This window comes from Macaca fascicularis, chromosome 17, assembly GCF_037993035.2.
Source record: "Macaca fascicularis isolate 582-1 chromosome 17, T2T-MFA8v1.1".
Lineage (NCBI taxonomy): Eukaryota > Metazoa > Chordata > Mammalia > Primates > Cercopithecidae > Macaca > Macaca fascicularis.
The window spans coordinates 3950982-3978399 of NC_088391.1; the positions used below are offsets into that span (position 1 = coordinate 3950982).

General features: G+C 39.2%; 2 protein-coding genes across 16 annotated transcripts in view; one reads left to right on the forward strand and one right to left on the reverse strand.

Moving 5' to 3' along the window:
• Positions 1-9842, forward strand: part of SGCG (sarcoglycan gamma) — a 97247-nt gene extending 87405 nt beyond the window's left edge. For all 3 annotated transcript variants that reach the window (XM_045377613.2, XM_045377611.2, XM_005585473.4), the window contains exons 6-8: positions 295-367; positions 4307-4430; positions 9056-9842. In XM_045377613.2, coding sequence (XP_045233548.2) covers positions 295-367; positions 4307-4430; positions 9056-9229 — 371 coding nt within the window. In that variant the 3' untranslated portion in view covers positions 9230-9842. The remainder of the gene's footprint in view (positions 1-294; positions 368-4306; positions 4431-9055) is intronic.
• A 3693-nt stretch (positions 9843-13535) lies between these two features.
• SACS (sacsin molecular chaperone) overlaps positions 13536-27418 on the reverse strand; it is a 108161-nt gene continuing 94278 nt past the window's right edge. For 12 of the 13 annotated variants that reach the window (XM_074021707.1, XM_045377199.2, XM_005585477.4 and 9 more), the window contains one exon: positions 13536-26410. In XM_074021707.1, coding sequence (XP_073877808.1) covers positions 14856-26410 — 11555 coding nt within the window. In that variant the 3' untranslated portion in view covers positions 13536-14855. The remainder of the gene's footprint in view (positions 26411-27418) is intronic. The other variant, XR_012426746.1, reaches the window with a different exon arrangement.

Below are 27418 nucleotides of genomic sequence, written 5' to 3' on the forward strand. Positions count from 1 at the left end.
TTTTCTTTTTTGATTTGAAGACTAATATTGCTTTCTAGTTTTAAAATAAGCCTGCTAATTTGTAATTGCTTTGAAAAACATATTTTGTTTATGGGAACATAATGAAATTGTGATAGCCTCAGAAAAGTAGGGAAGCAGTTGGGCCTATTTTTCCACCCGTAACTCAAACATCTGCAAAAATTCTGCAACAAAGAACAAAGTCCGTATATTATTTAATATCTAGGCTAAATGTTTATTTTGTCTGGTGCCACTTGTTTTACTTCTGCTCCTGATACATCTTTGTTTTCTGTTTAGGGCCTGAAGGGGCTCTTTTCGAACATTCGGTGGAGACGCCCCTTGTCAGAGCCGACCCATTTCAAGACCTTAGGTAAGAATTTTTGTTCAAATATGAACAACCTCTCCTGTAGAAGACAAGGGGGTATGGGCTGGAATAATATGTCAGCAGTGACTACGACCTGACTGTTTCTTATTTCATCCGTTGCCTTTATTTTCAAGATTTTCTGCTTATAACTAGATAGTGTTTATTAAAATCCAAAGGAGGTCAAAAAGTCCCACTGACTCCACACTTGGTGCCTCTTCACAGCCTCCTCCTTCCTCCTGCTTCCTCCTCTCCAATCTGCCTCTCACGCTGGTATCAAAATGAGTTTGCTAAATGCAAGCTGGTTTAAATGCTTCTTTCCTCTCACATCACATCAGCCATAGGAAAATCCTAAGTGCTCCACTGGGCACTCCCAGCCCTTCATAGTCTGGGCTGTGACCGGCGGGACCTCCTCCCCTACCCTGCCACCCAGACACGACTGCCAGCCATATCCTCACCGACTCGTCCCACACCATCTCCTCTGGAAATATTTCTACCCCAGGGTAATACATCATAATCGATTCAGAATGAATGAGCATGTCTTTCCTTATGAAGTGGGAGAAGGAGATTGTTAAGAAGGATCTGGGACGGGGAACCCCTGCAGGCTCACAGCAGGGCAGTCTGGCAACAGTCCTCTTCTGCCCCGATGAAGTCACTGGGACTGGATGCACCATCTCTGGTAACCAGAAGAACACTTGACAAATCTATGAAACAACCACTTTCAGACACTGGATAACAGGAAGTGCAAAACAAGATAGAAACTAATGAGGTGAGCCCTACACTTGCCCGAGCTCTCTGCCCACAGGCATGTTCAGAATCAGGGCACAGGGAGGGGGAATCCAGTCAGTGCACGGGAATCTCTGGGAGTGGAGGAGAAAGAGATCCGAGAGTGGGGAGTCTGTGGGGCAGAGGACCAGAGAAGAGGGCATGTGCCGGGAAACAGCCCCAGAAATCGCATACAGCTTCCCAGGTGTGCACGTATCAGAGGTTTTTCAACTGCTCCGCTATATGTAAGCACCTGATTTATTTACAGTTCGCTTGTGCAGGTATATTTTCATATTGTTGGAGATATAACTTCATGATAAATTCCTGGAAGAGGAATCCGTGGGTGAAAAACATAAATGCCTATATTGTTTACTCAGATAATGCCAAATTCCCTTCCAGTGACTTCCCCCTCCATTGAGGTGTGCCAGTTTGCACACTAGCATTGATACGATAAAACCTATTTTCCTTTCCCGATAGCTGCCAACACAATGTGTTTTAAGATATTTTAAATTTTGCCAATCTGATAGATTAGAAATTATATCTCAAAATGGTTTACATTTCTCTTAATATGAGTGAGGTGGAGCAACTTTTCATATGTTTAAAGGCCATTTTTATATTCCTTTCTGTGAATTATTTATCTTTTTCTACTTTTTAAAAAAATATTTTTCCTCTCAATTTTTAAGACTTCTTTAAATATTGGGGATATTAGCCCTTCATCCCTGATATATGTTTTAAATAATTTTTCCCAGCTTCAGTTGGTTTTTGATTTATTGTACTTTATGCTGTGCAGACTTTTTAATGCTTACATACTCATGTTTACTAATCTTTTTTATTGTGTCTGGATTTTAAGTTTGAATTTAATATGTTTCTTGCATGGCTTTATCTTTTACAATTAGACCTCTGATCCACTCAGAGTTTATTATTGTGTGAGGTATGATGTATAAGGTGTGAGGTCTGATTCTAATTTTATCTTTTCCAATTGACCAACCAGACATGCTAGCAACTAGATTATTTATTTAAAACTCTACTTTTCCCCTATGATTTGAAATACAACCTTTACCACTAAATGTCTCTGTAGACTTGGGGCTGTTCCTGCACTTGTTATTCTATTGCACCAGTTTCTCTATTCATGAGTCAGTACTGACTTTGTTAACTAAACAGGCTTTTTTTTTTTTTTTTTTTTTGAGATGGAGTCTTGCTCTGTTGTTCAGGCTGGAGTGCAGTGGTGTATTCTCAGCTCACTGCAGCCTCTGCCTCCCAGGTTCAAGAGATGCTCCTGCCTCAGCCTCCTAAGTAACTGGGATTACAGGAGCCTGCCACCATGCATAGCTAATTTTTTTTTTTTTTTTTCTGGGTAGAGACCAGGTTTCACCATGCTGGCCAGGCTGGTCTCGATCTCCTGGCCTCAGGTGATCCACCTGCCTCGGCCTGCCAAAGTGCTGGGATTACAGAGAAGGTATTTTAATGTCTGGTAGGACTAGTTATGCACATACGACTTTGTACATCATTGAATATTAGTCTGCCTGTTCTTATGTATTTTTGCATATGAACTTGAGTATTAACTTGTCTACTTCCAGAAAACTTATTTTTATTAGGATTATATTAAGTTGATAAGTTATCTGAGGGAAAACTGACAAATGACTGTGCTGAGTGATCTACCCAAGAACAGGGCTGTCCTTCCGTTTGTTCAAAGCTACTTCTATACTTCTCAGGAGCATTGAAAAGTTTTCTTCATACATGTTTTCCACGTTTATTCGTTGCTATTATAAAGGAGGTTTATCATATCATCATTATTCCCTGTTATTGTTTTAGATATGAAGGCTATTGATTCCTGTGTGCTAATTTTATTTCCTTACTAAACCTCACTAAACCTTGTATTGTTCACATCCATTTGATGATTGATTCACTGGGATTTTCCAGGTATACCATCAGATCATTTGCAAATAGATGTAGTTTTACACCTTATTTTGCAAGTGTAACATCTAATCCATTTCTCTTGGCTAATTGGATTTCCTAATGTCCTCAATGCAATGTGAGAAAGAAATGGAGATAGTAAGCATCCCTGTCTTTTTCCAGTCAAAGTGGAAATGCCTCTGGTATTTCTCCATTAAGCAAAATGATGTGAATGTGTATTTTATAAAGAAAGCACATATCGATTTCTAGTTTGTGTTGAATAGGTATTGAAGTAATTACAGAGGGTCTTTAGTAATTACAGAGATAGTCATGTATGTCTCTTAGATATATTAATATGGAGTATTACATTAATGGATTTTCTAATACTGAACCAATCTTGTATTCTGGGAATAAATCCTACTTTGGCCACGAAATATTATACACATAACTTGGATGCTGAGCAGCTTAAAAGTGTTTCAAATGATCACATTATGCCATCTGGTGGAAATTCAGCCTTTTCCAGGCAGAGGCAAGTAAGAGAATTCCTCCGGCTGTTATAGTTTTGGTTCTCTTTCTGTACTTGGCTTAACCACAAGGAGAGTCTGATTAATTGTACAAAACCAAAGTCAGCTGAGGCCAACTTCCCTCCTTTCAGTTCTATCAGTTCAGTAATTTTCCCAAAAGAAATCTTTCCATTTGCCCTGTAATCTTTCTAAAAAAGACCAAACTTATATTCTGTCTCATGAACGTGGAAAACGCATGTGTTATCCTTACATCTATCTTTTTTTCCTAAATAAATTGGCATTTTAACTAAAAAAACAAGCCTGCCACAGCTACTTGAGAGGCCAAGGCAGGAGGACCTCTTGAGCCCAGGAATTTGAGGCTGCAATGCACCATGATCACAACTGTGAAGAGCCACTGCACTCTAGCCTGGGCGACATAGCAAAAATAATTTTGTGTAGTTCTTCATAAATGGCATTTTCTTCTGAAATAGTATGCCAGAGTACTTAACTACGCCATTGGAAACTGCTGCTTGGGATTAGGACTGCCTCATGTTTTTATCGGCTTTTAGAGGATACTAATCTCATAGGCTTTCATTGATAGAAAGTTTCTTTCATACTTCACATTATTTCTGGATTTATCAACGAATAATGCACAGTATGTTACCATTTGAGAATGACTTGAAGACTTATGTATCTTACTAGTTATCTTTTCCATGCTAAGTTGAGGGAGTGCTGGAGTGGCTTTTAATACTTTTTTTTTTTTTTTTGCTTCTTTTCCTCACCTCAGGTTAGAATCCCCTACTCGGAGACTAAGCATGGACGCCCCAAGGGGTGTGCATCTTCAAGCTCACGCTGGGAAAATCGAGGTGCTTTCTCAAATGGATATTCTTTTTCATAGCAGTGACGGAATGGTGAGTTCACAGATCAGCCTCCTACTGTATGTCCTAATGATATTCCTGAGTATCATGTCTGGAAAGCTATCAGTATTAAATTTCTAGTAGTTTGTAGGAAAACATGAAGGTCATAGAGTAGCAAATGTACAAGGAAAGCAAAAGACAATTTAGCATTGAAAGAAGGGCCAAGAAAGTCTAAAATTATTCTGTATTAGATCCGGACAGGTTTCTTTGGCATTTTTGCTATCAAATGACTTAGTGACTTGCTATTTTCTTTTTTTATTTTTTTGAGACGGAGTCTCGCTCTGTCCCCCAGGCTGGAGTGCGGTGGCGCGATCTCAGCTCACTGCAAGCTCTGCCTCCCGGGTTCACGCCATTCTCCTGCCTCAGCCTCCCGAGTAGCTGGGACTACAGGCGCCACCACCACGCCCGGCTAGTTTTTTGTATTTTTAGTAGAGACAGGGTTTCACTGAGTTAACCAGGATGGTCTCGATCTCCTGACCTCGTGATCCGCCCGCCTCAGCCTCCCAAAGTGCTGGGATTACAGGCATGAGCCATCGCACCCGGCCCGTGACTTGTTATTTTCAAGTTGGAAAAAAAAAACCCACTACAGACATTCCCATTTACAGAGAATGTCCATTTTGCCATTTCCTAGGGATCCAGCTTCTCTGGGGATGGTTGTCACTAGGAGTCACCCACCGACAACCACTGTCACCTTCCACTGCCCAGAGTGCTGCGCTTAAGCTGCATTTCCAGTTTAAACGAAAATGAAAGATGAAAACTAAGAGTGTTTTTTCAAAATCAACTACAATAAAGATATAACCTGGGACTTCAAGTCTAGAAATACAGTTGTCTCCCTTTATTGACAGGGGACATGTTCCAAGACCCCTAGTGGAGGCCTAAAACCACAGAGAGTACTGAACCCTTAAACACTCTTTGTTTTCCTGTGCATACATACCTATGCTAAAGGTTAACTTATAAATAAGGCTCAGTGAGAGATTAAGAACAATAATAACTCACAGTAAAATGAAGTGATTATAACAATATGCCAGCATCACCGCTCTCGTGCTTTGGAGACATTATTAAGTAAAATTAACGGCCACTTGAACACAAGCACCGCAGTAACTTAACAGTGGATCTCACCACGGAGATGGCGCCTCAGTGACTCACAGGCTGGGAGCGTAGACAGCTGGAGATGCTGGGCACAGGGATGATTCGTGTCCTGGGCTGAACGGCTTGAGATTCCATCACGCTAGTCAGAAATGTGTGCCATTTAAAATGTATAAATTATTTCTGGAATTTTCCATTTAATGTTATCCAGACTCAGGTTGACAGCAGATAACTAAAATCAAAACTAAAACCAAGGAAAGCAAAACAGCAGACAGCAGGGGAGGAGCTACTAAAACCTCACGGACACAAGCCAAAGTCACAACGAGGCTTAGAGCACACACTGCTCACTACTGATATTGGAACCCTGTTTGTTAGAAAAAAAAAAAAAAGGAAAAAGCTCGATTTCAGCCAACCAGAAACTCAGACATGTTAGGGATGTTCCTAAATGGTCTAGAAGAAAATCAAGAATTTGGTTTATAAGCTCTTTCCAATTGCATGATGCCATATTTATAGATTTGTACAAACAACTGATCTCATCTTCTTGGCCTAAGCCCAGATATTTTCATACGTACGAATGTGCTCAAAATAAGCCTCTGCTGCATGGATTGTCTTGTACATAGCTCTGTCTTACCAACAGTGAGTGCAGTGAGTGACGTGCATTGCGTTCATTCATGCCACCGTTGCGTGGCTGTCATGCCAGACCCTGTGGAATCCAATAGGGATGGCACCATGTCCAAAACGCCAAAGAAGAGACCCACAGCCATGGAACAGGACGTAGGGTTTATTGAGGACTTACCAACAGGGCAGTCCAGTAGCAGCGAGCTGGACTGGAAAACGGCTCCCGTTTGTAAAAAGCATGCAGGTTATACAGCATTTTCACTTAGCAACAACTTCCATTTAACCCAAAACAAAGGGCCTCGATCCCCCATATGGCCTATGTTCCAAGGGATGGGCCAGGTGCTCCGATGTCCTTCACAGATGTGGACTGAATCTCTGGGTTGGCCACTCCCAGACTCCTTAGCTCAGAACTCTGAACACACATTCTTCTTGGGTCCTAGAGTCATTCTCAGGGAGTGCCTGCGTTATTGCAGTCAGGTGCATCTCCATACACCAGGTGAATGTACTGGGATAAATGTCCATGGACGCCGTTAGTACAATGAGAGGGCACATGGGTTTCCAAGCTCCTCCCCAGCTTTGGCCCTATCATCGCACCTGTGGCAATGCACAGACCCCCCCCTACACGTGAAATGTGGTGCAGCAGGCAGAGGATTCAGCTGGCAGTCAGGAAGCCTAAGTCCTAGTGCTAGATCAAATTCCCTCATTACCTGTTTGAATTCGGGAATCTTATCCGGCCCTCTCTGGGCCTGTCTCCTCAAATAGGGATATAATATTTGCTCAATTATGTCATAGGGTTTTGAGGCACTACTTAGGAATATGGGTGCCAACATTTTGAAACTACATTACTGTGATATTAGTAGGAAGGTGTAGTAAAGGTGTAGGTGGATATGGTGCCATCATCGAGCGGGCCGTGAGAACAGCCCCAGAGTGTGGGCAGCACCCATCAGATGACAGCCTGCTAGTGGAACACAGTTCTTCAGGGGAAGCCACTGCAAGTCATAACCTATGAAGTTATGATGTCAGGAGCAGATAAATGCAGAAATAAAAATCAAGAATGTTGGAATTTCATTGTGAAATCATAATGTCACTACACACTTAAAAATGTATTACCAGCCTGGTGTAGTGGCTCACGCCTGTAATCCCAGAACTTTGGGAGGCTGAGGTGGGCAGATCACGAGGTCAGGAGATCAAGACCATCCTGGCTAACATGGTGAAACCCCGTCTCTACTAAAAATACAAAAAAACAAAATTAGCCAGGCGTGGTGGCGGCGCCTATAGTCCCAGCTGCTCGGGAGGCTGAGGCAGGAGAATGGCGGGAACCCGGGAGGTGGAGCTTGCAGTGAGCCGAGATCGCACCACTGCACTGCAGCCTGGGCAACAGAGCGAGACTCCGTCTCAAAAAAAAAAAAAATTACCTTCACAAATGTAAACTTACCTTAATTTTGAAATGATTAGTTATTGACATGAAGTAGGAGTCACTTTTACAAGCAGCACACAGCCAGACCCATAATTCGAGTGGGTCTTCCTTATTATGAGGAGCTACTTCAAAGGGATGAGAGAGATTCCAACCTCTCACCAAACATAGTCCCATAAAGGCAAAAAAAAAAAAAAAAAAAGATGCTTGGGTGGCAGTGTGTGGACTATTCCAGCGGCTGGAGTTTGCTGGAAAAGTAGGGTCAAAAATGACAACTAGAAAAAAATTGACCAATTAACCACAAGAAAGGGGACAGGAGAAGCCAACAAGTTGAAAGTGTGTTAGTGAAAAGCAAACGCCTACAGAACCTGAGGCGCTGGGTAATAACTAAAGAGATTCTACTTGAAAAGCATATTGACACCTATTTGACTTCTTTGACCCTGACTGCACCAGACCACGCAGGGCGCAGAGCTGCCTGCGAGGCTGTGGGGTCGTGTGATCAAGCCTCACCGGGCAGGTCCACACCGGGAAATGCGTGCAGCCGACAGCAGGTTGTTAATCGACTGGAAGGCAAGGATAAGAGCCACACAAAATAAAGGAAGGAGCTCTCCTTGTTGGCAAGGACAGAATTATGCCTACCCACATTCCGTTTAATTCCTTATAACAAGTGAGTGCCCTGGAGTAGGCAACGTTTGGCTGCTGGATGTGACAATTTTTATTTCTTTATCAAAAAGATTTCCGAGCCTCAATCTTCGGCTCTTTGTTTGCATTTCAGTTTAAATTATCGTATGACCAGAAAATCCAGTAGTTTTCATTTCATTTTAATTGGCTGAGTCTGTGTGTCTGCAGGTTTTCGGCTAATAGGAGGCCGTGCCATTTCAAATAACATTTAAAAGTTAGGGAAATGGTTGCCAGCTAATAGGATGAATTTAATTGCCTCTCATAGGAAAACAAAATCAGGAACAAAATCAGGAACAATTTCATTATTCATGGGTAGAAATTATTAAGATGAATCTATTTCGATGGATTGTACTTTATCCTAATGGGGAGGAGAGGATTTACGTAAAGTCAAAGTGAGACACAAGATAAACGTGAAGCGGCAGAATTCTAGTATGTTTGACAAACAATTTTGAAAAGCGTTTTTAGAAGTGTAGCGTCACAAAACTGAAAAGCAACCCAGTTTACTGAAACAAAAACAAACTGTAAAGGTGAAACACGTCTTCACAATGGGGTCACATTTCTAAGCTGGACTCAAACAATGACAAAAAGGAGAAGTGCCTCCCTCCAATGCGGAAGGAATTATGACGTCCCAGCCTGCATGTAAAGTAGAACTAGGCTTTAAAAGAGTCGGATAATTACGAAATGACTCACAGAAAGTCAGGTGCCTATTTCGTTTTCCATGAGGAGAAGAAACTAATTGGAAACCTTGTGAGAATGGGGATTTGCTGCTGACCAGGGTGGCCCTTCCTTAACACCTCGTCTCTCGTCTTCTTCCAACCAGCTTGTGCTCGATGCTGAAACCGTGTGCTTACCCAAACTGGCGCAGGGGACGTGGGGTCCCTCTGGCAGCTCACAGAGCCTCTACGAAATCTGTGCGTGTCCGGATGGGAAGCTGTACCTGTCTGTGGCCGGCGTGGGCACCACGTGCCAGGAGCACAGCCACATCTGCCTCTGAGCTGCCTGCGTCCTCTCAGTGAGGTGAGCTGTGCAGTGCCGGCCCCAGATCCTCACACCTAGGGAGCAGCTGCACATCGTGAAAGACCGAGGAAGCATGGATGGGAAGTAAACGCTTCCAGAGGAACTCAGAAAAAAAAATGTGCCAGTGAAAAAGCGTTTGGACAAAACTACATGATCTCCAAATGCACGTGGATATGAGACACAAAAGTTGAAGAAATGGAAAAGCAATGTGTTTTTCCACTGGATTAATTTTCACCAGAACAATTGTGAATTCTGCCTCGCCTCCCCCATCTTGTCCCTGTGGGCACACACTCGGTGTGGAGTTAACGTGTGACGCTCCACTGTGGCTATCTAATGTCGTGTTGAGAGTAGCCTTGCTCAATACTAAAATGCCCCAAAGTTCTATACAGCATTTCCTTCACAGCATTCAAACTTCACATCCTCCCTTCAGTTCAATGCAAGTATGTCAGGTTTCACAAGAAAAATTTCAAGTTTTGAAGGGTATTTGAGGTTGATCTGGTTTTCAAGATGTAGTCAAAGGAATAAATCACACAAAATTAAACTTTCTGTATATAGTCAATAAAGAATAAAAATCAACCTCATTTTTCAGATTTCACAGTTTAAGGGTGTCTTACTTTTTTAATGCTTACAAATCTTTGAGGTAGGTATTATTTTTCCCCGAGTTACTGGTGGCAAAGGCTCAGGCAGAACAAGTCACAAGATCACATGGTAACTACTGAAATTAAACCAAAATATAACCCTCAATTTGCATAGCTCTTTACACTTTGAAAAAGTTTCACGTGCTGTGTCCGAAATACCCGTCTATGTGATAATTGTACAGAACTTATCTGACAAATAATGAAACTGAAGCCCAAAGAGGTTTTGTCTCTACCAAGATCAAAGGGCTAGTCTGTGGTACTTGCCTCCACACGACAGACAAAAGTCTGGATTTAACTTCATAGAAACAAGACACTCAGAGCTTGTGAAAATGTTTAGTGCCAACTGGCTATATAAGTTGCTATAGAAATCGAATAGGACACACTGAACCTCTGAAGACGGGTTCGTTTTGTGTAGGCCATCCGCTCACTTTGTAAAATGCCTTCTCTCACAAAAAGTGGTGGGATGTGTTTTTGTTTTACTTATGATAAGAAGAATCTCCAAACAGGTGTAGGGAGACCAACAGCACTGCCACTTTCTAATGATACGACATATTAATAACTATAAATACAAGTTCAAATTCATTTTCCATAGTCTCAGAATCAAGAGAAAGTACAAAAGTGAACTCTTTATTCCTAATGCTTAGTAAGATGTTCATTTAACAGCATAGCCTGCTTATAACAACTCCCTGATGTTTAAATGGCCAGAATGCATAAACACTTGAAATTGCAAAATAAAAACACAGTGCTTTCCAAGCAGTTAAGAGCAAACTCAACTCAGTGTAATGCTCCTCACACTTCACAGGCGGTTGGGTGCTTTTACTTATAAATTGGTATTTACCTTTTTCCATTTGGTTGAGTCCTGAGTAAAAACTGCTTTCTTACTGTGACATTCCTATTGTCAAAGTAAATGGTTCCTGGTATTTTGTTCCCTGTTTGTGCGAAATATGCCTTCAAGCCCAGCTGATACAACACGGAATCACTAAACATTTATAAACTAGCTTGGTTCTCATAGCGTATGTCCAAAAATTTGTGCTTAGATGATAAAGTGAGGTAAATAAAAATAGTCAAGTAGAAAGTGTGGAGAACAGAACCTTTTGAATAAAAGGTTTAAATTCTATTTTTTTGATCCTTAGCGATATGGAATAATGTTGAAAGAAGTTGTTATGGATAAATGCATTCTCCACAGTCAGGAATTTATTATCCTTCATTAGAATCAAAGCTTTTAGATGAGCTGTATTCTAAAATGCATTACATAAATCTGTCTTCTTAAACATATGATTTAAATTTTCACTGAAGGCATATGGTCTTGATTATAAACATATATCACAGGGTATATAGACTGATACTGCTATTATACTACGTGATTATAGACTATTGAGTGTTGCTACATTAGGGATCTAAAAATAGCACTCATTTCTTTCTCAATTTATGAACTGAGAAGTACATACAGTCAAAAAGATGAAGATCAAAATTTACTACTATTATGCTTTAATAATAAAGATAGTGGTCCTGGCGCGGTGGCTCACGCCTGTAATCCCAGCACTTTGGGAGGCCAGGGCGGGCGGATCACAAGCTCAGCAGATCCAGACCATCCTGGCTAACACGGTGAAAGCCCGCCTCTACTAAAAATACAAAAACTTACCTGGGCTTGGTGGCACACACCTGTTTTCCCAGCTACTCAGGAGGCTAAGGCAGGAGATTCACTTGAACCCGGGAGGTGGAGGTTGTAATGAGCTGAGATTGTGCCACTGCACTCTAGCCTGGGCAATGGAGTGAGACTCTGGCTCAAAAAAATAAATAAAATAAAAAATAATAATAAAGATAGCTGGTTTGCAGCAAAATGGACTTCCTAATAACTTCACAGCTGAATAAAATACAAACCACTCTGGTCACAGGCAGCACTAAAGTCTCCCAACTTCTACAATCACTACGTGAGGAGGATGGACAGATGCCTTCTCTGAAAGCAGCCAAATTCACATTAAAAGAGTCAAGCCATGTGTGTTGGGTTCCCCCCACCAACCCCCACCAGGTCATCCAGCAAGTTAAGTCTGTGCTCCTATGGGAAACAGGGAATGAGGGTAGGAGCTCTTCTGAAAGGACAGAATTTTGTGCACGATAGTTTTCAGATTGTGTCTGCTTCTGTAGCTTTGTGTCCCCTTCTTTTATTCCTTTGAAACATCGCCTCTTACTGGGCTTTAGCAGTCTTCTTCACATAGTAAATTCCACTTCAAATATGCTTCTATATGCTATTTTCTACCAGCACTATAAATGTCATCCTTGAGATCTACAAAACATTTAAACTACCAAAAATGTCATCTGGCACTAATGAAACAAGTACATCCCACTCATCCCAAAATCAGACCTGTGAACAACTCAGACCTGTGAACAACTCCTCTTCATTCTGTTAAATACTATTTTAAGATTTTACCCAAATCATTTTTGGGCTCTCGGCACTGCCTGCTCCGTTAACTAACTGTATGGTGCTTTTCACTCGTGTCCTCACGGAGACTATGAACCACTGGGCCATCCTGCTGGGGACGCCCTGTCCCTGGAGCCTCTGCAGCAGAGACCCTGCTCACGAGTGCAGCTGCTGCTCCATCCCTTTCCTGGGGGAGCAGCCGATCCACGACAGACAACACACAGCTTCCTTTGTCTTTTTAAAAGAAGCAAACCATGGAAAAGGGTGGGGGAAGCGCAAAATAAGAAAACAGTCAGGTCCAAAATTCCTTATCCTCAATTTCAGTATCTAAAAAGCTTCAAAAAGTGAAAATTTTCAAATAAGTCTGCTGTAAACTATTGGTGGCAAAAGTTGACTCAAATTACATAAGGCTATTTATCAGGTCTGTGTATTCAATTTAGCGTGAACCCTCATAGACTTCATTGCAGAAATACACTAATGCATTTGATTACAGGTACAGCCTGACCCTGGTGGGAGTGCTTCATTAAAAAGTTATATATAATTGTATTAATTTTCTAAAATCAAATTATCAGGTTTTTTGTGGTTTCTTTTGCCTGGAAAAACACAAAACTCCAACTAGATCAGCTATCATCAAGGCCAAATGAGGTTTTCTGTGTAAATTTTAATATTCAAAAGCAATAAAATCTAAGTGCTGAATTGGAGCTTCGGAGTAGCAAGTACTTTACATAAAGCTGAAGACGCACGATTCAGGTAGCTCCAGAACAGAGAGCGCTCTTAGCCCTCATCCGCCTAACTCTGAAGACTTGTACCTCAGCTACAAAGATGAAGAACTCATATCTGTCAGTAATAAAGTATGAATTAGTCCCAGACATGCAGCTGTCCCTGAGGCAAGGGAAATACCAAATCAGTTCTACCTAGAGGAAAAAAATATTTAATGTATCTGTTTCCAAACACATATATACCATATATGTCAACTAATCTGATTCCCTAAAAAGGTGACATAAACTCAACTAAATCAATGAGGACCTAAACCTAGTATATAATAAGTACTTTATATTCTATTAATCCTAAAAAAGAAATCTGTAATTCCAGCATGAAAATATACAGGAAAATATTTTCCTAATATTTCCAATAAACACACACCTAGACACACATCAAAATTCAATATTAAGATGTTAAGTTTGATTTCCAATGAACTATTTCCCAGGAAATACCCATTACGATGATTTCATATGTACATTTTGCTTTATTAAAAGTATGGCACCTTATATAACAGCAGAAATAATTACATGGTTTCGCATCCAGAAGCAATACAGGGTGGAGGTGCAAACATTCCTTATTACCGATAAAAGTAAAAAAGTTTTAACATGTTCTGTAAGCCCTTAATTGCATAAAATATATTTAGCATCATTTACAGCCAGTACACTTATATAAACTAATTATCATTACCTTTCTTTTACATTCTGCGACAGAACTATGTTACAGAAGTATGGTGAGACAAATGTGAATTAAATGTCAGTTCTGACCATGGAGAAATATAAGCTGATCATTATAAGCTACTAGATAACACAATGATTTTAACAATTGTTAATGTTTTTAAAGTTAAAAAAAAAACTCCACTAAGTGCCATATTGAAAGAAAAGGTTTTGTGTTTTTTTTTTTTTTGAACTGCAGCACCTTTAGACAACAAAAGATTGCATCCTGTTCAACCACACTATATAAATTATAACATTTGTGGAAAATATATACACACAAACATAAAGCAAGTGTTCTAACAGTTAATAAATGTTGTCTTGGCAAGCAGTTTCCAGAAACAATACTAACATCTCATCTGGTAATAAGAACTGCCACCATTTTTAGTTTTCCATTGCTATCTTCGTGAAACAGGAAGCCTGTAAACAAAAGATGTCAAAAAAATTTAAATAAAGATGTAAAGTGCACTCAGTGCACTCTAAAAAGTACTACCTTCACACTCTTAGTCAAGTAACAGGATTAAAATACTGTACCATTTCTTAAATGCACTGAGTACGACATAAAATTGCAACAAATTCATAATCAGAGCCAGCTGATAAGAAAATAATGCATCCAAGAAGATCCACTTAAAAAAATGACAAACTACAAAGACTTAATTCCCCTTATGTTTAAATCAATGATACGTCCAGTGTTTCATTAGCTCCTTCAAAAATACCATGTTAAAAACATAAAATTCACTTCCTCTTAACCAGAGACATACATAGACTCTTATCTAACAAACTGCTAAGCTTTGGTTATAGAAAGTGCAGCTCAATAATGTACCATCCCAATCATTCAAATCCATCCACCTGTTTTGCAGCTCACCACCATCTCAAAATACTTTTCTTCTAGATTCAGTTAAGGTTTTCCGTTGGTATTCATGCACATAACAACTCCAGAATTCTCCCAGAGCAATCTGCAATGTGCTTCACAATTCCTAGCTAACTGGCAATGAAGCTTAATGAAGTACAGCAATTTATATTTGTGCTACAACACATTCAAGATCTACCTCTTTTTTTTCCCCTTAAATGCCTTCACACTTTTTGTTGTATAAAATTTTCAAGTTTTATTATGATACAGGCAGTACATTCCATCACCCTCATAGCAACCTCAGAAGTGAACCTGTCATTTGGGATCTGAGGAAAGGGAAGCAAATCAGGATATCTTGTTTTTAAACTGTCTACACCATAAGCTTCCAATGTGTGAACATCATTTGTCAGTCCTTCAAGTTGCTGACTATATTCCTCTATTTTCTGAGCAAGTGCAGTTGGTTTTACATCTTTATCAGACTTTCCCCTCACAGCATAGTCAGCTGCAACCAAAGCTAACTTGGTAGAAAGGTAACATTTAAAGCACACCCACTCATTGGCATTTTTATGAAGGTCATTCCTGGCAGCTGAGAAGTTTGCTCTGGCTTGTCTTAGCCATCTGCGTGCTTCCACTGGATTGCCCACCGACTTGAAAGTGGGAGGAACAAAGAACCTTTGAGAGTAAGTCTGTCCAGCTGAAGGGGGGCATTTTTCTTTGTTCTGTTGCTGTCTTTCAGATTTATGGCTCGTTGCCTCTTGATTCCATGAAGTATAGAATCTCTGAAATGAGTACTTGTCTGACTGAAATCGGGATGCTGAGGTTGAAAACGTTCGTCTGGAAGCCCTGTCTGCATTTTGATCTAGAAAAGCCTGTTTTTCTAATCTGTTGATTTCATTCTGCAAATGTTTAAAAACTTCATTGGCAATGTCATGGTTCTCTGGATTTTTGTCAGGATGCCATTTCAAATACAACCGCCTAATAATCTTTTTTCGTTCCGATTCTGGAAGCTTCCATGCTTGCTCCACCACAGATGTCACTTCTTTTAAGATTTCTGGTAAAGAATTAACCTTAAGCTTTTTGGGGGACTGATGTTTTGAAGAAGTCTTGTGGCTCTCTCTACCAGAGAAAAGAGGAGGAATGCTTCTCAGGCCAGGGGCAAGGAACTCAGTAGGGCTGGTTGGCGTAGAAGGAGCACTGTCTCTGCTTTGAGAGCTTTCGTCAGGTCTTGAAAACTTATACAGATCAAGAGAGCTAACTATTTTATATTCACTATAACCAATATCTATCTGATATATCTTTCCTAGAAAGCTAGAATTGTCAGCATCTTCTCTTTCAACTTCTTGTACAATAATTGCATATGTGTATGTTGGCTGGTATGATCCATAGATATCACCACCTTCAGCATCAACAAGGTACCCAACATATTCTCCCGGGTAAAAAACATTCATTGGGTCCATAAGCAGAGTGTAATGAATTTCGGCAGGAATTGGTGTGCCGGGCATTGGAAGTTCCAGTTTTGATGGCTCTGAAGAGTCATATTTCACTCCCAAACTGTCAAGTTTCTCCCCGATCCTGTAAATATCATTGCATCCTAGCATAGCAATTAAATATGAAGTGTCAGAAATCAAATTGTCAGTTGCTGACTTAAGAGTCATCGCCAATGCTAAGAGGAAGTTGATGTCTTTACTGTCTGAATGTTGAATGTACAGCAGGATGACTGCATTACCAAATCTCTTCAAAAAAGCAAAAGTTTCACTTCTGCTGTGGGGAATAGGATTAAAACCTTTAACTCGTAACGTTGTTTGAAGCTTTTCAAAACAGGACACTTTCAGTCCTTCTCTTAGGGCTTTGCAAAGTCTTATGGCTTTTTCTTCATTGGCCAGAAAAGCATTATCATTTTCATGCTTCATAATTCTAATTAGTCCTGTAATGAACTGTTCAGAAGACAAGAGTAACTGCAATCTTCCTTGAAGAGAACACAACGCTCCAAACTGACAAACTTTGGGAGTCTCTTCATCTAACTGTTCTTCAAGTATACTGCTCAATAATCGAGGTCTAAGTTTCTGAGGAAAGAGCATTATCAACTTAGTATGAAATCCATGGTCTTTCCCTAAGTAGCACTGGCTGAGATCAACCAACATTTGCACACCAATATTCCCCTGGATTCTACTTTTATAATGTGGGGCATCATCAAACACTAAGATGCTTGACTTCACCAATCTACCATCCTGGCTTGGGAGGTAAAGTGCAAGGTCTCGTACATTCTCGAGATCATTCCTCACCTTGACTGAATCATTCTGTAGACTCTTGAACAGACCGGAAACTACTCTCTTAACTGTACGCATTTCATTGGGATCTAATTGTTTGCCCTCAGAATTTTTAAATATGCGGCTTAACACTTCAACGTATTGCTTAGTTGAAATAATATCTTCAGTACCTAAATGTTTGAACAACTGGTGAAATGTGCCAAGTTCTAAAGGTAGCTTGTACAAGTAAGGTTTAAAATCAGATTCATATTCTAGGTTTATGACTACCTCCTCAGGCTTCAGAAGCTTCCAACCATCTTCTACCATCACAAAAGCAACCCCTCGCAACTGAAAACGAAATTCCCTTTTTTCTGCACTGAGGAATTCATATATGCTCCTTAAGACTTTTGCTCTAGTTTTTACCATTTCTTCATCCAAAGTTGTTATGTTGCATATGTTTCTGCAGTTATTGATTACTTTATCAAGAGGAGGATCCAGGTTAACATTAAGCATATTTAAAACTTGTTCAAGCTGTTCTTGTGGACCAAGGTCACTACCTTCTTGTTCTTTAATGCTTAAGGGTGTAGCTTTCTCTGGAAGAATAGGGCAGGATGTCCATAACAGCTGGAGTACATCACATTGCTTGAATTTTGGATTTACCTGTGCTCCATTGAACTTTATAAGAGGAAGTGTTCCATTTACCTCTTGATATTGAGGATGAAATCTAATGAATTCCGCGGGGGCCCGCTCAGGACATAAGAATGGTATTAAAGATAGCTCTTTCAGAAAATTACCAGATAACAAATCCATTCGTTCTTGGAATATATGATGCAGAAGGATATCAACTGTATTTTGCAATGTTTCTTTGGACCAGTTTTCTGTATTAGCCCTCACACTGATTTCCTTAGCAAATTGTAACAACTGCTGCTGAGAAAGTATGTATTTTAGCCCAATATTTCTTAAGAATTCCACCCAGGATGTCATAAATGTAACATGATTTTTGGGTTTTATAAGTTGTTCCAATTTCTTAAAGAAATCATTAGGAATAAACAATTTTTCAGGAAGCATAACTTCAAAAACTCTCACAGTTCTATCATAGAAATGCTTTGCTTGCTTTAGTCTACTGTTAGCATCATGGATTATCAATAAACTTTCCAGTTTTTCAAAAAGTTGTTCCTTAATCTCTGATAATTCCTCAGCACTTGATAATCTATTCTTAAGGTAAATTAAGTGCTCTAATTTTGCATCATAAGAGAGATTTTCAATTTTTGGTAAGAGGTGTTTTAAATATACCTCAAGATCATCTACAGGTACACAACCAATCACCTCATACAGTTCTTTTAAGTGTATTTTTTCTTCAAGAAATGCAGATGATGATGATTGTGTCCATTTTTCCACTTCAGCTGGAGGGATACTTTTTGTAAGTACATAGCATGTTCCAAATTTTGCAATACTCACATAGCGGCCACTGATGGATTTATAGCACGGAAGTGACTTTAAAATTTTTATATCATCTTGGGACATCAAATGATTCAAATTGCAGTTGAAATACATCAAAAGTGCTTCAAAATCATTTTCTACTAATTTTTCTGTTCTAAATGTTGAAGTTTGGACCATATAATGTAGAGCCTTCAAGATGCTTGTGGGGCTCTCTATATTTGCCGTGTGACATGACAACAGAGGAACAAATGCACTGTCTTTGGAACAGATTTTGTTCAAAGCAAGCTGAATACAGCCAGCTTTCATTAGAGCATGAAAAACTTTATCACTCTGGGCATTTGGAAAAACTGCAATGTGCATAAGGCTGAGAGGAAGCAGAACATCTCCTTCAGGAACCACAAGCTGGTTGGCTGAAACAGTAAACTTTGTTCCTGGAAGCAATGCCCAGTCTTTTAGAGTATCAACAACAACGTCAAATGTTGGTTTTGTTTCTTCCTGATCTTCTTTCAGACTTACAGATTCGCTGATAAAATGCCATGCATTCTTAAGCCAAGACTCACTTGCAAAATTGTCTTTCCACTTCGTGCAACTTTTGGTCTTATATTCTCGAGGCAACACAGAGGATAACAAATCAGCAAAGCTGGAAATGTCAAACACTTTTGCAACTTTACAGTTCAATAAAATATTACTATATTTCAAATATAACGTATTCATAAACAAGTCTTTGCGGGATGGAATCAATTCATGATATGTTGTTAGAAACTTGGGTCGTTTTGCATCAAAAGTTTGCAAAACACTGTCCAGTGTAATGAGAAGGGGCAGTCCCTCAACTTCAATCTCATTTTCTTCTGCATCTTTAAAACAATAATCAACTAAAAGTTTTAAACTATGAAAAAGTTTTAGATTAGTCTGCTGCAGACGACAAGGCAGCTTCCCAATATGGCAATTAGTGTCAGGAGAGGAAAATGTCATTAAAAAAGATCTGATATCAGCAGGGGTCACATAACTAACAGGAATATCTGCATCTATAAGACAGTGGTAAAGATTAGCAGTTTCATCACAGTTATAAACCAAGTTGAAACCAATTTCTAAAAGGAGATGTTTCAGCCTATAGACATTCTCTGCTACTGTTTTGCGTGTGGTGATATTATAATCTGCATTTTTAAGGTGTTGTAATTCATCCTGTAGTAAATTGTCAAAAAATGGTCTAGTTTTATTTGAAGTAGACATATTGATCCAAGTAATTATAACTGCAGAGTGCAAGTCAGAGCCATCAATATTTGGAGCCCGCACAACAGGTAAAAGACGTTTCATGTCTTCGTGAATGCAACTGTAAAGTGCTTTCACTAGACAATATAAATCTGGCTGTAGATCAAGACGGTTAACTGGGAAAAATGATAAAAACTTCTTTAAAGTGTCCTTTACAACATGAATAGGGGTGTTCTGTAACACTGATAATGTTGGATCAGAACCAGGGAAATACCGTTTTTTTAACTGTATTAGCAATTCAACATATGCAGGAGCTATTAATGCTGTCATTAAACTGTTATTCCAGTCACTTCGAACACCAACTCCATTATCATCACGCCACAGGTTCCTTCTGGCTGAATCCAGTGCAAAGTGGCCATTCACATGAAATGGCAGCCCAGTCTCCAAAGAGAGAGGTAAAAAGCAGAAGGCCCTATGGGGTTTTTTATAGTTGTGAGTAATGCAGGCAGCTACTCCACCACGTGGGAAAAGAGTAATATCTTGGTTCTTGTGAGCTGATATGACACTCTTAGATACTTTCTCCATACTTGAAAAGCCTGATCTATTACAAACTAGCCACGTAGTAAGATTTCCTTCAGAGTCCTCAGTATCCATAGTATAGGTTATCTGTTGAACTGGTATGTCTTTGAGCTGCCTCTTTTTAGTAACACTATCAATTACAGATGCATGAAACTGTTTCCTTTTCAATCTGTCTCCATCTGTGATTTTGCCCTTTACTGAATACAGCACATTTAGAGCTCCAGTACTTTTATCTATTTCACAAATAGAAATTTTTTCCATGTGATTAAGAAACATTAGAAGTTCTGCCCCATCTGAGCGCAGTTTGTCCAAAAGATTCTGGACCATTCTGTCTGATGCTGGAACGGACGAAATTTCCGAAACTTTTGCCATTTCTGCATTACGAAGAGGAAATCTGAACATTGTGCAATTATCCAGTTTAAAGTGGGTTCCCAGATAAAGATCCAGAACATCTGAGAACTGTGTCCTAAAATCTGCATCCAAATCTCTAAACATGCGTCCAGGACTAATGGATGTGGCCCCTGGTGCGTATCGGGCATGAGGATCAAAAATACACAGGATGTCATTGCCAGAAATAAAAGATGGGCAGTCTGTGATATGATATACAGAATTGAATCCTATTCCATATTGTCCAGTTTTATAAGGATTTCCTTCTTTCGTGCCTTTTCCAAGATTCTGAATTCCTCTAACATCATCTTCTGTAAATGGCTGGTTGTTGTACACACAAAGTGCTGGCCCTTGCAATGGGGCCCACTTATCATCAAATATTCTATCAACTGGATGCTGTCTAGGGTCAAACACAAAACAGATTTCTGTCGCCTTTGCATCATCAGCATTTTGAAGAAGCTCTTTCAACATTTCCTTTTCAGAAGGATATGCATTAAGGATGCTCTTAATTCTGCTGGTCAATTTTTCTTTCTGTCCAAATTCTGTGCCAAGTGTTGTAAAACAGACATTAGATGCATATCTTTCTAAGGCTTTGTGTCGCTTTGGGACTGCTCCTAGTTTTACTGCTACTTCCCTGGGTATGTCAGCATGACAATATTTTACAGTGGTATCCTTTACTTTTATCCAAGGGCAATCATTGTAGCATAACGATTTAGCAGGGAGAAGCATAAGATTAGTATCCGGCAATAATATCTTGCCGTAATTTTTCTCACAAAATTCTTGTTTCTTTTCTCTAATGAGACTCCATATTCCTTCACTGATTATTCGCCGGCAAAGCTGAAAATTCTCTTCTGTTATTTGCTTTGTTCCTCTTTCTTGATCAATAGATTCCAAAACAAGAGCAAAATCTTCAACAGTGAATGACTGCCTCACACCCACACTTTCAAAAAGTTCACGGAAATTATTTTTATATTTATTAGGCAACTGATAAAGGTATGGTGCTGCCTCAAAATTTAAATGAAAAGAAACCTTTTCTGAGTCAACATATGCATTCTCAACAAGAATGAAGCTAAAGGGCTTTAACTTATCAATAATTGATATCTTAGTGATGTCATTTTGCATCAAGGCTTCATGAAGGTATTTGTAGCAAGCATTGGTGATATTCTCCTGGTACAGTGTAATTCCATCATCAACTGATTTTGCAACTTCTTTCAATTGGTTTATAACCAGATCAACTGTTGGCTTCTTGAGTAATCCCAAAAACTCTTTAACAGCCAATGACACTGAACCACAACCTCTAAAGGAATGAGAATTTTCATTTAGAATTGGTTGCAAAAGACAAATTATATCTTGATGTTCAGCTGTATAAAGGTCAGTTGCTGCAAACATGGTTTCAGGTTTAAAACTGTTACCTTTCCAGTCCAAAGAAAAACCTGCTGGTTTTGTCAAAAATGGAAGGAAGGGGATTGTTTGATATTTTGCAGCAAAATCCTTTGCTCTAGGATCCCTTATTTTTAGTTTCTCATCAATAAGACTCAATAAGATACTACTTCTTAGGCATGCAGCAACATGATCACTTTTATTAATTTCAGCTACTGACTCTGCACGTTCTAGCATGTCATCCCATAAAATATCATCTTTTGCCATACCTAACTGAACTAGTTTAATCAAAATAATAGGATTGAGATAATCCTGAGTAGAACCATAAGGGAATCTTCCATCTTTAATGTCAAATAACTTTGCAACTCGTCCTTCAGGGTGGATCAATCTTGATGGCAAAACCAAAGGATGCCCCTCCAAGGAACAAGGAATGCATGGAGTAACACGAAGAATTCCCGAGAACTCATCAACTTTTTCATTTAGAACAAAAATCATTAAAGGATCTCTAAGTTCTGCTTCAATTTCTTGAATATTTGGAAAAAACACTTCAGAAAAAAACTGTTTCTCTGAAAATGTGTTTTCAAGTAGTATCTGTTTGCAGCCAGCTTCTTCAAATCCTAATTTTACTGAAGAAGGAAGTTCAACAGCACAAAGGTTTTTGGACCCAGTCTTCTTGAGGTATTTCAAAAATATCTTGAAGGCTGCTGAACCAACATCTCTTCTTTTAAGTATACAGTCATCTAGAAATCTTACATTCTTCATGGAAACCCAAGTAGATCCATCAGAGAAGACTTTGGTCAATTCTTTCCCTTTTCCATGAGCTACATCTTCATAAAATCCTTGGCAAATTACAGAAAAATCATCATGAACTAAATCAGGATCGGGCCACACTGCATAGTAAGTATAATCTACTAGCTCCCCACTAGTGGCCAGGTCTCGTAAGACACTCAGTGCCTGTAAGTAAGCTTTCACAATAACATGTCTCATGAACGTGGTATTCCATCGTCCTTTTGTATCTGTTTTCCAGATTTCTTTCCTATTTGATGTAACAGCAAAGCACCCATTGATGTGAACTGGCAAGCCTGTTTTTATTCGTAAAGGTAAATAGCAAAACACCTCTCCAATGTGTGGTTTCACAGTCCACTTCTGGTCCTGGATTTCTGACAGCAGAACTCCTACTGCCCCACATGGAACCAGTCCTAGTCGTCTTCCACTCTCACTCAGGGAAAACTTCAGAGCCTCTCCTGTGTCCATGCAAGTACACAGAAGCCACGTGGTATACTCTACTGTTTTTTGTGACAACTCATCTGATGGCTTTTTTGATTGGCCAGACTTAGCCATTTCAAAGAAAGCAGCTGGGTCATCATCTGGACCTCTAAAAAGTGGCGACTGTAAATCAGCAATCCTTCTGAAGACATGGTGAAATTCTTCCACTGTGATCTGAAGAATGCAAGATGACTTTGGTTCATCACTGGGAAGCTTTTTATTACTGCTGCTGCAAGTCTTCATGAGCTTAGCAGCCTCTTTTAAAACACTTAAGACAGGTGTGTTCAATGCTTTGGAAGAGCAGGATTTTTTTTTAATTATTACTGTATCTTGTGCTAAGCTGGGGTTGGTTTCCTCAATTTTCAAGTACTTCAAATACATTGACTTTACACTCTGAGTGAAAATGATAAGCCTGTGTCCACAGAGACTAAATTCATCCACAAGAGAATAAATATCTGCTGTATTATAGCAAGTACTACTAACTTCACTCACTTTTGCTTCCTGTTGAGTTCTAAAGGACAGTCGGAAAAGAGTTCCATTATAGCTGTAAGGTGCTTCTACAGTCAAAGGTAACTGACAGCCAAATACATCTATAAATGGTTTGAACTGATTAGGAAATTTTCTAAGTCTTTTCTGTTGTTTACTCCAATTAATTTTGATCCCAGGATTAGATTTGTCTTTAATGTGTTTACTGATATGGTTTATGTTTGGATCGAACATTATCATGAATTCCCGACTCATAATGATGGGAATGTCAGTGATATGGTACACAGAATTAAATCCAAGACCAAATTTTCCAACTTTGTCAACTTCTGCCCTTTTTAAAGATTCTCCTAACCTAGTTATGTTCACAAAATCTGAATCTGAGAATTGAGAATTGTTGAATGACCACAAAGCAGGTCCATGACAAGCTGCCATCCCTGGGTCTAGGAGATTCTCTCTTATGTCCATATTTCTTCTCATATCAATCAAGAAACTGCATTCTGTTGCATTTGCATCATCAGCATTTTGAAGTAGTTCTTTAAAAATATCTGACACTGAAGGGTATTCTTCCAGAATATTTTTAATTCTTACAGTAAGTGGTTCTCTTTGTCCTGACTGCTCAAATCCCATGTTTTCAGGATTTATCAGTCTTGTACTAAGGCATGGAACTTTGAGCCATTCTGCAGTTTTCATGGGTATGTCCTCATGCACCAAAATGATTGGTTCCACAGAATCTTCAAGTAAGTCATTAAGGTCATCAACTTTAATGTCACAATAACAGCATTCGTGAATTGGCTTCATGATAAGTTTAGAAGGATTTTTGCTATGATGTATAGGAACTGGTGTGTTGGGGCTTGCTGGAATCTGATTGCTATATAGCCATCTGATAATATTCAACATAAGATGAAGATTTTGTTTGCTTTCTTGTTCACTGAGATCTTGGTCACTTTTGAGATATATCTTCTGAATAACCATGGAAATATGATCTGATGTCAACTCCTCTATTGAACCACAGACCTTAAATAGTTGGTGGAATTTCGCCATGGTTTTAGGTACGTTATGCAAATAAGGCTGAAGGTCAAGATCATGGATTGGTTTAATCACAGCTTGGGCAAGTGGACAAAACTTCTTGCCAGTCCAAACCCAGGGAAATTTTAAGGCTCTAAAAGAATCTTTCCCTTCATTTAGATGATCATGCATGAATCCATAAATTTCAAGCAAAATATGCTGGAATTGATAGTAGTCTTCATCACTAAAGGTTTTTGAAGTATACCAATCAACGACAATTTTAAAGTGTTTTAAGACAGCACTAATGCTAGGTTTTGTGAAGATCCCTAATGCTTTTTCCAGGTTTACATGGATACTTTCAACAAGAGGAAGTGAGGAGCCAATGAGAATTGCATGGCCTACATCACACATATCTGGTGGTGCACAGAGATTACACAGATCTCCTTTCCAGACTAAAGAGCCTGGGTAATTTGGAGGCCTTTCCTTGCAGGCTGGAACCCATTTTATTTTCTTCAATGTCATCTTTCCTTCAGATGATTGTAACAGTGTGTGATTCTTATTTAAAACCAGTAAGAGGGTTTTGGCTTTCTTCAGAAGAACATCCTGATCTGGACAAGCACTGCCCTGTAAGGCTTCAATTTTTTTTGCCACTTGCACAACATCTTTCTCTTTGAGACTGGCTTCATTTTTTAAACCAATCTGTCTTAAGGAGTGAAGAATATCTGGTGAGGTAAAAACTGAGGGTGGGAAATAGGTTCCTTCTTCATTACAAAAGAGATCCTTTAGTACTTCTATATCAGGGTCAAAGAGTTCGCCAGCTGATACCATCTGTTCCTGTGATATCTGGATGAATTTTAATGGTGTTAACCACTCAAGCACATTTGGATTCTCATTTTTAAGAGAAGACAGATTCTCAAGGACCCATAACATAAGCTGTGTTACCTCTTCATGTGAATAAAATGCATTTTCAATATCTTTTAAAACAAGCTTTAAGCAGCTAGTGGTCTTTAACTGTTCTATTTTCAACATGTTTGCCAGACGAATAGTAGCTTCATCACTACTGTCTATTACTGAAATAGAAAGTCGCAGATCTGCTGGGAGCTTGGCAGTATGGTGTAAGACTTTACAACCTTTCAATTTTGTATAAGCGGAAATTCCCTGACCAGAAGAATGGTTAACGCGCTTGAATATTGCCAATTCTTGAATAATTCTTTTCTCTTTCTCACTGCTATCAGTTAAACTAGCCAAGAACTTCCTCAGGGCATCTTTGTGTGTTGGAAGTAGCGAAGTTATTTGATTACACAATTTTTGCAATGGCATCTTCTCCATTATCTGCAAAACAGCACTTGGTAATGGTGAATGAATATATTTTTTAATAAGCGGATGTTGTATAGATGCATCTAATTTTTTAAGGACAAATCCTCCAAGTTTTTGTACAATGTCTGCTAAAAATTCTGGAAGCTGTGCTTCAGATTCATCATCTAAAATGACTAATGATGGAATCCTGAGTCTAATGAGTTCCACACATGCCTGACCTTCCTCTAGTATAGTTCTGGGGATAAGTGGCATCTCATCAAATAAAGTCAAATCCTCTGAAAAATGTATATAAAGATTTTTCCAAACCATCTTAAGCCATGAAACAGATGGGTGATTTCTGTTTTCATCAAATGGATACCATTGAACGATCAATTCTCTGCCAGGCCAGAATGTATTCATTACTTCCTTGATAAGACGTGCAAATCGTTCTGGATTTAGAAGCTGCAGCTGAGTGCATGGTCTTCCTGTAAATCATACACAGAAATGTCATAAATACATATAATTCTACTACAGTAGCTTTCTATTCTCACAAATAAGACAGTACTGGAAAGTTCGTTTCATTGCTTTTTTGTTTTTTTTTTTAAGACGGAGTCTCGCTCTATCATCCAGGCTGGAGTGCAGTGGCGCAATCTCCGCTTACTGCAAGCTCCACCTCCCGGGTTCACGCCATTCTCCTGCCTCAGCTTCCCAAGTAGCTGTGACTACAGGGGCCCGCCACCACACCCGGCTAATGTTTTTTGTATTTTTAGTAGAGACAGGGTTTCACCGTGTTAGCCAGGATGGTCTCAATCTCCTGACCTCATGACCCACCTGCCTTGGCCTCCCAAAGTGCTGGGATTACAGGCATGAGCCACCGTGCCTGGCCAGTACTGGAAAGTTTTCTAAGAGCTGGAAGTACATGTAAAAATTCGGCAAAACTGGGCTAAAATAATTTTTAAATAATAATAGTGATAGAAACTCTCTATATAAATCCATATTTACAATAACCTGTGAGAGAAATAATTCTGCCTAGAAAATGCTTATTTTAAATAAATATACAAAATGCATTTAAATATGTTTTTTAAAGTAGCCTATAATGTTCTGCAAATGAAATCAATATGGAAAACAATGTTTAGCACTTATTTGCCCACAAATAAAAACACCAAGAAAAAATGCAGATAAAATTTATATAAGAATCTTTTTTATTTAAAGGTAAAAATTGATACACGACCCCAATAAAGGCTGACTATGCCTCATCTGAATGCTTGTGACCAGAAGTGTTTCGGATTTCGGATTCGTTTGGACTTTGGAATATTTACATTGTATTTACCAGCTGAGCATTCCAAATCCAAAAATCTGAAATCCAAAATGCTCCAATGAGCATTTCTTTTGAGTGTCATGTAGATACTTGTTGCAGATTTTGAAACATTGGGGGTTTCAGATTTTTGGGTTAGGGACACCCAACCTGTATGAAGGATGTTTTGTGTTAACTT